Source organism: Hipposideros armiger, unplaced genomic scaffold (assembly GCF_001890085.2).
Source record: "Hipposideros armiger isolate ML-2016 unplaced genomic scaffold, ASM189008v1 scaffold_63, whole genome shotgun sequence".
NCBI lineage: Eukaryota > Metazoa > Chordata > Mammalia > Chiroptera > Hipposideridae > Hipposideros > Hipposideros armiger.
Genome location: NW_017731413.1, coordinates 3,859,366 through 3,871,095, shown reverse-complemented (window position 1 = coordinate 3,871,095; position 11,730 = coordinate 3,859,366). Strand labels below are relative to the sequence as shown.

Sequence of the window (11,730 nt, the reverse complement as noted above, 5' to 3'; positions counted from 1 at the left end):
GTCCTCCACAACTAGACTGAAGAACAAAACGACAGCAACTTGTCTGTTCCCCTTCCCCCAATTCCCCAGCACTGTTCCCATACCACCAATTCCCGAATAAAAATCTTAAAAAAAAAAAAAAGGTAAATCCTATAAAAATAAATCCCTGTTATCCATAATAGTACCCAAATCATGAAACAAAACTGAGAGGTACAGGAACCATGTAAATATTTGAGATATATGACTTAAGTATAAGAATATACCATGTTCCCAAAAGATAGGATGAAATAATGAAAAGATAATGGTTTTCCTATATTAGTTTTATATTTTACATAACCCCAAACAAATCACAGTAATATTATTTTTTGAACAAAACAAAGCATTTAAAATTTTCTAGGAGAATAAACAAATATGCAAAAAACATTCTAAAATAAATCAGAGTGTGTGTGGGGGGGATGCTGAGAAAAAAAGTCTTTCTGGCTATTAAATTATATATTAAAAAGAATATAATCAAGAGTGTGTCACCATTGGGAAAAAAATAAATATAGCTCAATGGAAGAATGAGAAAGTCTAGATACAGATCCTAATAGTAAATAAAACTTAAACATATAATAAGGAAATTCATATATATGACAAAGAAAAACAAATATTATTTTTATTATTGTCATGTTATATAGCAATATAAACAGATATCAAGTTAATCTTAAGAGATGAAAATGTTTATCATTTAGAAAACTGATATTGTTTTCTTAACTGTTTCAGAAGCAATAAGCAATCTTTAATTACTGCATTACTAAAACGCAATCAACCAACAGGTCAGATACCCCAATCATCATTATCTCAACTCAACAGCACTGAAAAAAGTTAACAACACTCTTATTTTAAAACATGTTCAATATTTTTAGAGAAAACTATTTTAATCTACAGTATATACTGAAATGATAACATTCATAACCAACTTCTGTCCTCAAGTTTATATGTAACATTGACAAAGAAAAGTAAATGAGTTCTTCATTCTTTTACATGAAGAAATAACTTATATGTGCTAGAGACATTAGTAGGTATAATGAACAATAAAAGAAATTATACCCATATTTATACTATAAAGCAAGAAAAAAAGCTGGTGCTTATTTTATGTATACCTTTTGAAATTGGAAATATATATGAAATAAAATATAAAGTATATAGATGAATCTCAAAATCAGAATTAAAATAATATTTTCTAGAAAGGCTTTGCTAATATGTTATTCTGATTTCCAGAATTTTTGAAGTCATGTTTTCCTTACAGAGAACCTACATAATGTTTTTACAAAATGTTAAATATAATTAATGTATGCTTGCCTTGGGATAGTATATATGTAATTAGAAAAAGGAAATATTCATAAAACTACTCTTCCTTAATGCAAAGAAACAACTTTCTTACAAGTTTCATTTGCCTTCATGAAAATTTTCAAATAGGCATTTAGTCTACTTGATATATACATGTGTGTATTCACACACACACACACACACACACACACACACACACACATACAGAAGCATACTGATAGCTTTTAAATGGTTACCTCCATTGAGATCCGTCTATGAATACGATTTCTAAGACAAACACCTGTAGGTGATTGGACTTCATCAGATGATGTCCCAGAAGCTTGGTCACTCTCACCATCTGATCCCATTTTTAGATTTTCATGAACAATATCTGTATTAAAAAAATGAGACATTTATTTTATGAGATATGTATTATACCCTATGTCACATAACTTATTAACACTACAGGTAAGATGTCGACAGCCAACATGTAAAAGATCATGACATAAAAAGTCTTGTGCACTCTGGGTACGAAAGGTGTACAGCTAAAAGAGATCAAAACATAACTCAAATGTCTTAAAACAGTAATAAGAAATCCTTTTATACTCTCAGATTATGAAAAATTATGAAAAAAACTAACATTCAAGTTATTATCAAGGTTGAATAATAAAATTATAGACAGGAAATAACAATAGGGATTAGTCAGTTCTCTCATTTTCCAGATCTGGGAACTGAGACCATGAAAGGTTAAATGACTTTCAAAGGTCACACAGCTTAGAGGTAGAGCTAAAAAAGAAACCTTTTCTTTTGCCTTTTATTTAGTTTAGCATTCTTTCCGTTAAATAACGTGCCACTGGATCTACAGCCAAATGAGCTAGTTCTCTGAATATTCTTTAAAAACTTTTTAAAAAGTTTAGATCAAGGGTCAGCAAATATAACCCATTTTTGTATGACCCCTGAACTAAAACTAGTTTTTGCATCTTTAAAGTGTTATTTTAAAAAGAATATGCAACAGAGACCATATATGGCTCTCCTGAAAAATTTACTATCCGGCCCTTTACAAAAAATGGTTGCCAACTCCTGGTCTTAACAAAACAGTAAATCAAGCCCTAATCTAAAGTTTTCCAATTTCTGTGGGGTAAATACTTCCCCTCCTTGCCAACTTCAAGCTACCAACACAACATCATTTAACATATAGTGGGAAGAAATGTATACAACATTATATAGTACTTTACTATACACATACAATATAAATAAATAACCCCAAAAGCACTGGTAATAGTAAAGTACAATAAAATAACTAGAAAATAATTACTTTTAAGTATTCATTACTTTTGTTTTTAATTTAGCTTAACTGTAAGTTTATGTAATTTAAATTTTAATAATGTCTATGTTTAACAACCAGCCTGCAAAACTAGTGAGCCAATCTCTAGTGAGCCAGTGTGAGCCAATTCCAATACACCATTCTGTAGGGTTACACCCATAGAAATAAAGGGTACATACATTTCCCATAGATGAAAACCCCACTGTAGATAAGCTCATACTCCCCAAATTAACAAAATGCATGAAGAAGTAATTTACCATGACAAGAGTAAGCAAGCAACAGACTAAAGTCCTTCGAAACTTCAGTAAATATAATTATGTCATAAGACTATAAAATAATTGTGTTTAAAATTATTTTAAAATCAAAACATGACAAACAAAAACCATAAAAAAAAGAAAAAAAAAACCCAGAGAAATAAACAGACCTTGCAGATATCTATTTTTCCTGGATATTAAAAATGACATAGTGACATAACAGTAACAACTCAGGTGATAATCTTATATACTAATTATTGTACTGAGCTATCATATGATGATAATTTGACATTACTAAGGCATGACTCTAAATTAAGCACCATCTCAAGCAGCCACATCTTGAAATCTTGCATCTACCTCTTTTCTTCCTGGTGAACAGGTTTTCATATGTTGCTCCTTTGTAGTCTCAGCACTACTACCTCTCTAGAACCTTCCATTTTTCTGCTATCTTTCTTATTCTCAACTTGATTTTTATCTTACAAGTCAGATAGTATAATAAAGGCTGGCTGACTTCCATACACCTAAAACCTAGTAGCTATGTACATGACCTACAGTCAGAAAGTGAAAAAACTAGACAAATAATGAAATTACCTAATCTGCTTCCATTTCTCGGCATTGCCATAAAGGAGCCAAGACTTCCTCCAATAACGCTATGTGGTCTTCGCAGCGGAGGCTTCTTGAAGGACCCTGTGTACTGGTGGAGGAAGGAATGCATACTATGAGAGGTTGGAGGCCTGCCATTCTTCACAATAGGCTCTGTGGTTCACGGTATGCAAAAGTCATTCCATTAACAGCCCAAGATTCAGGATCAAATGAGAAGGATTGAGAAAGCAAAACAGAAAACAAAAGGTTACAATATAGTATTACATTTAACCTCATTTATTTGACTATACCAGCAGTTCTCAACTTTCCTAATGCCACGACCCCTTAATGCAGTTCCTCATGTTGTGGTGACCCCCAACCATAAAATTATTTTCATTGCTACTCTATAACTGTAATTTTGCTACTGTTATGAATCGTAATGTAAATATCTTTTGTTTTCCGATGGCCTTAGGCGACCCCTGTGAAAGGGTCGTTCGACCCCCAAAGGGGTCGCGACCCACAGGTTGAGAACCACTGATCTATACAAAGTACTAGAATTAAAATAATTTCTATGAAAAATACTTACAGAAAATACTTTAATATTTGAAATTGATCTAGTAACATAATTATCCATTTCTTATATAATCAAAATTGGTTAGCAATTACAAAACTACTAAGATAGTCCATAGATTTTTGATCCATTTGCTTATTTTAATATATATCAAGATTATTTCCATACTATTCCTACCTTTACTGAGTGCCTTATACATGCCTTATGATTAGGCATGCTGTAGAATATTAAAAACATGGCCCTGGATGGAAGGAACTTATATCCCTATTTGCTCAACATTCAAAAAGGCATGTCAGTGAATAAAACAGAAGTACTTAAGTACAGATCAAGGCAGAGGTTCTGAAATTTATTACCACAAATTTGGGATTTTTAATATAGAGTTAAAAAAATCTTTGATTAAAATATTTAAACATTACTTAATTATAAATAAGGGAACTCGTATTTTGTAATGTTTACAGGGAATCTCCAGACTCCTTTCCACCTCCAAAAAAGAACTCTGATATAAGCTAAGGACATGATGAAGTCTTCTGTGACATACCCTTAACTGTTATATTAGAATGTGTTTTTACTGGTATAGTCAAGGAATTTTAAAGGAACTGGGCTTCTCTGAATATCTTCCTCTAAAATGAAGCCAGCACTTCTTTTGTAGCTGATAACCAGAAGTAAGGATATTCTCTGCTGAGGGGATTGCTCTGCCTCTAAAGGTTTATCAAACACCAAGGACAAGTTGGCAGGGGGGCGTGGCTTGGATCCCTGAGATCAAGGTATGGACTTAGGGAAAATGAGCCAAGACGACTGCCTAAAAGAGGGGAAAGGGAGGATGTGGCAAAAGTGTTCTCAAGGCTCATACAAGGCCCAAGTCATCTAATCTGGGTAGATGCCAGACTGGAGGTAGGGATAATACCCAACTATCCAGCCAGTAGTAGCTGGCTGATCAAGAATTTGGGGACCTTTACGTAAGTCTAGTGAAATAATGATTTAATAATGAATGGGGAGGGGTATAAATGCATAAATTAAATAGTTACAAACACTGTGGGATATAGGCTAGAACACATAAAAAAATTTTCACTTTCTAGGTTTTAATATTTCATATCTAGAATCATAATAAAATATATATTCTGCTCATAGATAACATTTTTTTAATTGTTCTGTAAAGCTGTCCTGGAAAATATGGCCTTACAGTCGGAGATATAGCTAAAAAATATGGAGATCATAACTATATTCAATTTTTCAAAAGATATTTGTTGTGTGCATTACCATTTGACTAGCACTATTACAGGCCCTGGGCATCAAGAGGTGAACAAAACAAACAAGGTACTACTCTTTGAGACCATAAAATCTAATGGAGGAAAAGACAGATAAGAAACTAATGAATAAGAAAATATCAGATAATGATAGGCAACATGCAAAAGATTAAAATAAAGACGTGATAGAAAAATAAATGAGCAGCGATTTTACACTAGCTACTGAGGAAAGTTCTCTGCAAGTTATTTTTAACAGAGTTATAAATGTAAGAATGGGAAGATAGGTGAGCGGTGGGTTATATGATATTCCAGAGAGAAAAGCTACTGCAAAAGCTGACACATGGCAGAGTATGGCTTGTGAAAGCAGCAGTCCTCAAACTTGAGCATGTTTCGAAATCACCTTCAAAGACTTTTTACAACACAGACTGTTGGGCCCCACCCCCAGACTTGCTGATTGGGTAGGTCTGGCACAGCATCCCAAGATTTCCCTCTGTAACAAATCCCAGGTGATGCTGATGTTGCTGGTCCAAGGATCATACTTTGAAAATCACAGTGTTAGCGGAATAAAAGAAGGCAAGTGTAGCTGTAGCACATAATTGCTGGGAGAATGGTGTTAGTAAATGAGGTCAAAGAGTAAGGAGGTTTGTACATTACCGGAAACGTTTGAATTTTATTCTGGGATTGGAGCAGTTATGGTAGCTTTGAAGCCAGCAGTAATGTGATCTGATTCATGTTTTAAAGGCATCATTCTGAGGAGTAAGGGACAGTGGGAGGTAAGAAGGTAGAAAGACTATAAAGGGGTAGCATGAGAGGGATGGATCTCTGTGGCAATGAAATAGCTCTTGATCCTGATTCTAGTGGTAGTTACATGAATTTACACGTGATAAAATGACAGCACTATACTCACACTTTACTCCTGTTAATTTCCTGGGATTGATAATGTTCTATAGTTACGGAAGATATAACCAGAGGGGGGACTGAGAGAAGGGTACAAGGCACCTACCTCTCTGCACTATCTTTACAACTTCTTTTGAATCTATAATTATTTTAAAAAATTTTAAAACATCCCTCTGGTTGCTGTTGGAGAACAGGTGACAGGGAATCAACAGAAGGGAAACAGAAGACGACTATTATAGTGCCCCAAGCAATAAATATGGTGGCCAGGCAGATTCAGGATATATTATTACACAAAGGCAGAGCCAAAACAGCAGAAATGGTTGCAAAATTACTTTCACACATCTATCCAAGAAATATTTTTAAATCTCCAGCAGAGCAACTGTTGAAAATATTATGAAATATGATATGTGAAAGGACAATAATTGGAATCATGCATCAAGTGTATAAATGGCTATCATTAATAGTGAGTTTTAAAAAGTTATTTATGTAGTAAATATACAGCAAGCTGGAAGGGGAGAGGAGAGGAGAAGGGGAGAAGAGAAAGGTAACACAGAGAAAAGAATCAAGGATAATTCCTAGATTTTGAGCTTTAAGTTGTTTGGGTTAAGTGTGGGAAGTTGGAGTAGAAGTAGATTTGGGGGGAAGGATACCAAGAATTCTGGTTTAGTTATACTACATTTCAGATTCCTATTAGATATCTATATGTAGAAGCCAAGTAGGCATTTGAATATGAATCTAGTGATCCAGACAAAAATCCTGACTAGAGATACCAATTTTGTAGTAAGCATACACACAGCAGCTGAAATCACAGGACTGGATGAGATCACCAAAGGAGACGGGACAGAAAAGAGAATGGGGCCCATGAAGGAATTATATAATATTCTGACATTTCAAGATTATGACAGCAATTAACTGGATGACAGTTCAATAAGATAATACTCTATATTTTAAGAAGTAATGGAAACCTTTAAGATATTATGTTAAATGAAGTAAGTCAGGCACTAAAGGACAAATATTGTATGATTCCACTTATATGATGTAAATTGAATAGGCAAATTCATAGATAGGAAATAGAAGAGTGGTTACCAGGAGCTGAGGGGCAGGGATGATGAGGAGTTATTGTTTAATGGGTAGAGAGTCTCAGTTTGGAATGATAAAGTTCTGGAGATGGATGGTGGTGATGGTTGCATAACGTGGATGTACTTAATGCCACTAAAATTGCATATCTCAAAATGGTTAAAATAGAAGTCTGTGCTTTTACCGTCACCCTCTCTTGGACCTTATGCTATTGCAAGGAGTTAACACTACTTACAATATCCTATGTCATCCACTATTGCCAAAAACTAACCAGAACTGCTACCACATATCAGACGAGCAGGAGCAAGAAATGCCTGGGAGTAAGAGAAAAGGCTCATAATATCCAAAAAAGTAGGCTTGTTGACACCAAAAAACATGGCAAACTGACCCAATGCAGAGATTGAGGAGTAAAGACAAGAAACTGGGATATCTGGAAAGTAATACCATTTCAATCTTTGCCTTTTGGGTTTACTTCAGATCCTAAAAAATCATGAAAAGTGACATTCTTTTATGTTTGTTTTATTACGCCTCCTGGAAACATGAAGATGCAGTTCCTTTTCTTGGGTGAAGAATTTCAGTTTTGTCAAAAGAAGTAATTTTTGTTGTAGCTGCACTTGGAAACCCCAAATATTATATGTATTATAAAACATTATTTTTGCCATTCTATAAGCAAAATTGTGACCTATTCTCCATCTTATATTTTAAATTGTGACCTATCCTCATCAAATTGAATAATTTCAATATATCTTCTGATTACAGAGAAAAATAAGTTCAAGCTAACTCTTAAAAGACAAGATCCTGAAATATAACTGTGACACGTCTAAAATAGTATTAAGATTTTTATCAAGCAAACTGAGAATCTATGAGGAAAACGCATTTCTCAGATAACTTAAGTTGTTTATTGAGATGAAATTCACACAGCACAGCATTAACCACTTTAAAGTGCACAACTCAGTGGCATTTGGTACATTTACAATGTTGTGCAACCATCACTTCTAATTCCAAATATTTTCATCGCTACCAAAGGAGACCCTGTACCCATTAAGCAGTCACTCCCCATTAGCCGTCTCGCCTGAGTCCTTGGCAATCACTAATCTCTGCTTTTTGTCTTTATGGATTTACCTATTCTGGATATTTCATATTAATGAAATCATAGACTATGTGACCTTTTGGGTCTGGCTCCTTTTAAATTTTCACAATTCACCCACATTGTAGTATGTATCAGTATAACTCCTTTTTGTGGTTGAATAATATTCTATTCTAGAGCTATGCCACATTTTGTTTATCTGTTCATCTGTTGATGGACATTTGGGTTGTTTCCACCTTTTGGCTCTTGTGAATAGTGCTGCTATGAATATAAACATTCGTGTATGAGATTTTGTTTAAATACTTGTTTCAATTCTTTTGGGTATATCCTTAGGAATAGAATTGCTGGGTCTTTTATTTTTAACTTTTGAGGAATTAGGGAAATTAATTTTAAGTTTTTTAAAAATTAAATATTCATACTTTCTCAGTTACTTGGAAAAAAAAATCTGATGTGCTCAGAATTCTTTTTCCTTGAAGGAACTTTAAAACCAAAATTTCTTATCCTTTAATTTATACATTTTTATAATTTGTGCAAAAATTTCATTTTATATTTAGGAAAAGCTGTATTAAGGCCAGTATGCTTAAATCTACCAAGTTCGCAAACTGTCAACTTATTTTTAACATAATATAAATTCAAGCTTCTTCTTTCCCTGGGCTTTACCTACCTATCAATGTGCAAACACACTAGCTTACCTAGATAGGCACTCTAATGAGAACTGTAATCATATTATATATTTATAACTGAGCTAAAGCCTTTATAGTATGACTCAATTATCAAAATGACAGAGATATCAAATTCTATTTGGATGGAGGTAGAATATGCATCAGTGACAGTTTATGTGCATAAGTGTATAACCAAATATATATGAATCATAATTTTTCCAAGATTTTTATAGTATTATCCCAATATACATTTATTTACCCATTCAATTTGTTCTAGAGTTTGCATGAGAGCCACTTGCCTACATATTATATAATGCAAGAGTAATAGGATTCTGGTCATGAATGTGACTGAACAAGACATAGGAGATCAAAAACTGGTTCAAAAGCAATTTATTTAGAGAAATTATAAACTATATTCTCCCTCCCCTAGCTAGCATTGCCACTATAGGGCTATTAGACAAAGGTCACTTTCTTCACAAACCCGTAACATCATATGTGAGATCGTTTAAAAACTATCATCTACCACTTCTCATTCATTAAACCATGTTCAGACTGTGTGAGTCACCTATTTTAGGAGCTTTTTATGCTTGAAGATAAACTCCATAAAGAAAGAATATGTTGGAACCAGCTATCTGACACTGATAAATGACCAGAAAGGTATAGAATCATTGTCAAAGCTACTGGTGAAATCTATGTGCTGTTACACGTAGGGAATAAAAAACTGCAGATTATAACTCAGAGACAGCTTGTGCTACCAGCAATCTCTGCAGCTCAAGCGGAATCAATGTCTATCATGACGTCTTCAAGTATCATTTCAAGTAACTCATGCTAAGAGGAAGCTCAACAGAGTTCCTATTTTCCTTCTTTATTACCTATTAAATTTACTCACAAAAGAAAGTTTCAATAAAATAAATAATATGTACTATTTAAAAAAAATATTTTCAACATTTCACCATTAGTTATAAATTAAGACAGTTAAAACTAAAATATCCCCAAAAATATGCAATTAATCTAAAATATTAATTAGCACTACAAAAAGTTTATACATTTTCTTTGACTCACAATCTTTCTTTTTAAAGGAGAGGTTTATCTTATAGTCAAATACCCACTAATAATGTGTCCCAGAAACCATCCATCAAGATACACACTGTGTTTATTCTACTCCTGAACATCACTGGCAAATAGCTGCCAAGATTCTTCAATCCTAAGAACAAACACACTGGGTTTAATTAATACCAAGAATTCAAAAAGAGAATTCTTTTTGAGAGAATGAAAAATTTTGCTCATGGCGAGAGGAATAAAAGTATGACATGATACAACCATTTTTGAGATTTGACTCAAATGCAAAATGCTTCCCTCCTACATATAAATTATATTCAAATTATTATTTCCTATTCAAATTATTATTTTAAATTTCTAAAGAACTCATCCATGTCTCCTCTCCCATATTACAAAGAGCCATATAACCTTTGATAAGGACCTTTCTAAGGAAAAGAGATAAACTCAACCTTGGGTAGGATAAATTATTTACCCAGAGTCATACAACTTTTGGGTTGTCAGAAAAGTCATGCTGCACTAGTTCATTTTTGGAAGTACTAGAGTCATTTGCATGTTATTGCTATGTCATTTGACAGCTGACAGTTCTAGCTTCACGCTAAAAAAAAACTGAGTGATTTGGTTGAGTTTTGGAGATTTTATAACAAGTTGAAGATGGAAGACCAAACTGTGCATTTTTGCCATATTTTACTCTTTTACTTCCATAAAGGGAAGAGCGCCTGTCAAGCTTGTAAAAAGTTGCATAAAGTTTATGGTGACAATGCTCTACAAGAACGTCAGTGCCAATGATGGTTCACGAAATTCCATGCTGGTGATTTTGGTCTTAACGACGCTCTTCAGTCAGGGAGGCCCACTGAGGTCGATGACGACAAAATAAAGGCATTGATCGAGTCAAACCCACGTTACACGACATGAGAGACTGCAGAAACATTGAACATCCATCATTCAAGCGTTCACGACCACCTGAAGAAGCTGGGATACGTAAGCAAGCTCGATATTTGGGTTCTGCATGAACTCAAAGAAGTTCATTTGACAGCTGATAACTGGTGATGAGAAGTGGATTGTTTACAAAAGTGTGGTGCACAAACTGTCTTGGTCCCGACATGATGATTCGCCTCAAACAACATCGAAAGCAGACATTCATCAGAGGAAGATTATACTCTCAGTGTGGTGGGATTTTAAAGGTGTCGTGTTTTTCGAGCTCCTACCAAGGAACCAATCAATCAATTTGAATGTGTACTGTCGGCAATTGGACAGTTTGAATGAATCCATCATCCAGAAACGTCCAGGGCTTGTTAATTGTAAAGGAATTATGTTCCATCGTGACAATGCGAGACCACACAGAAGTTTGATCACCCGTCAAAAATTATTGGAGCTTGGATGGGATGTGCTGCCACACCCACCATACTCGCCTGACCTTGCGTTGTCAGACTTCCACTTGTTTCTCTGTCTTCAAAACTCCTTGCGTGGTATAACGTTCAATTCAGATAAGGCTGTAAATCAGCACCTTGTTCAGTTTTTTGCAAATAAAGACAGGTCCTTCTATGAATGAGGAATTATGAAGCTCACTGAAAGATGGCAAAAGGTTATTGAGCAAAACTGACAATATATCACTGATTGATCTTTGTTCTTTATATAAATAAATGACCTTTGAAAAACACAGACAAAATACGTCATGACTTTTCTGAC

At 34.2% G+C, this 11,730-nt stretch overlaps 1 protein-coding gene across 2 annotated transcripts in view; it reads right to left on the bottom strand.

Annotated features, from left to right (window-relative positions):
* Positions 1-11,730, bottom strand: part of CDK17 (cyclin dependent kinase 17) — a 103,711-nt gene that overhangs the window by 28,499 nt on the left and 63,482 nt on the right. For both annotated transcript variants that reach the window (XM_019641720.1, XM_019641721.1), the window contains exons 3-4: positions 3,457-3,621; positions 1,545-1,678 (exon numbers count right to left, since the gene is read on the bottom strand). In XM_019641720.1, the coding sequence (XP_019497265.1) occupies positions 1,545-1,678; positions 3,457-3,621 (299 nt within the window). The remainder of the gene's footprint in view (positions 1-1,544; positions 1,679-3,456; positions 3,622-11,730) is intronic.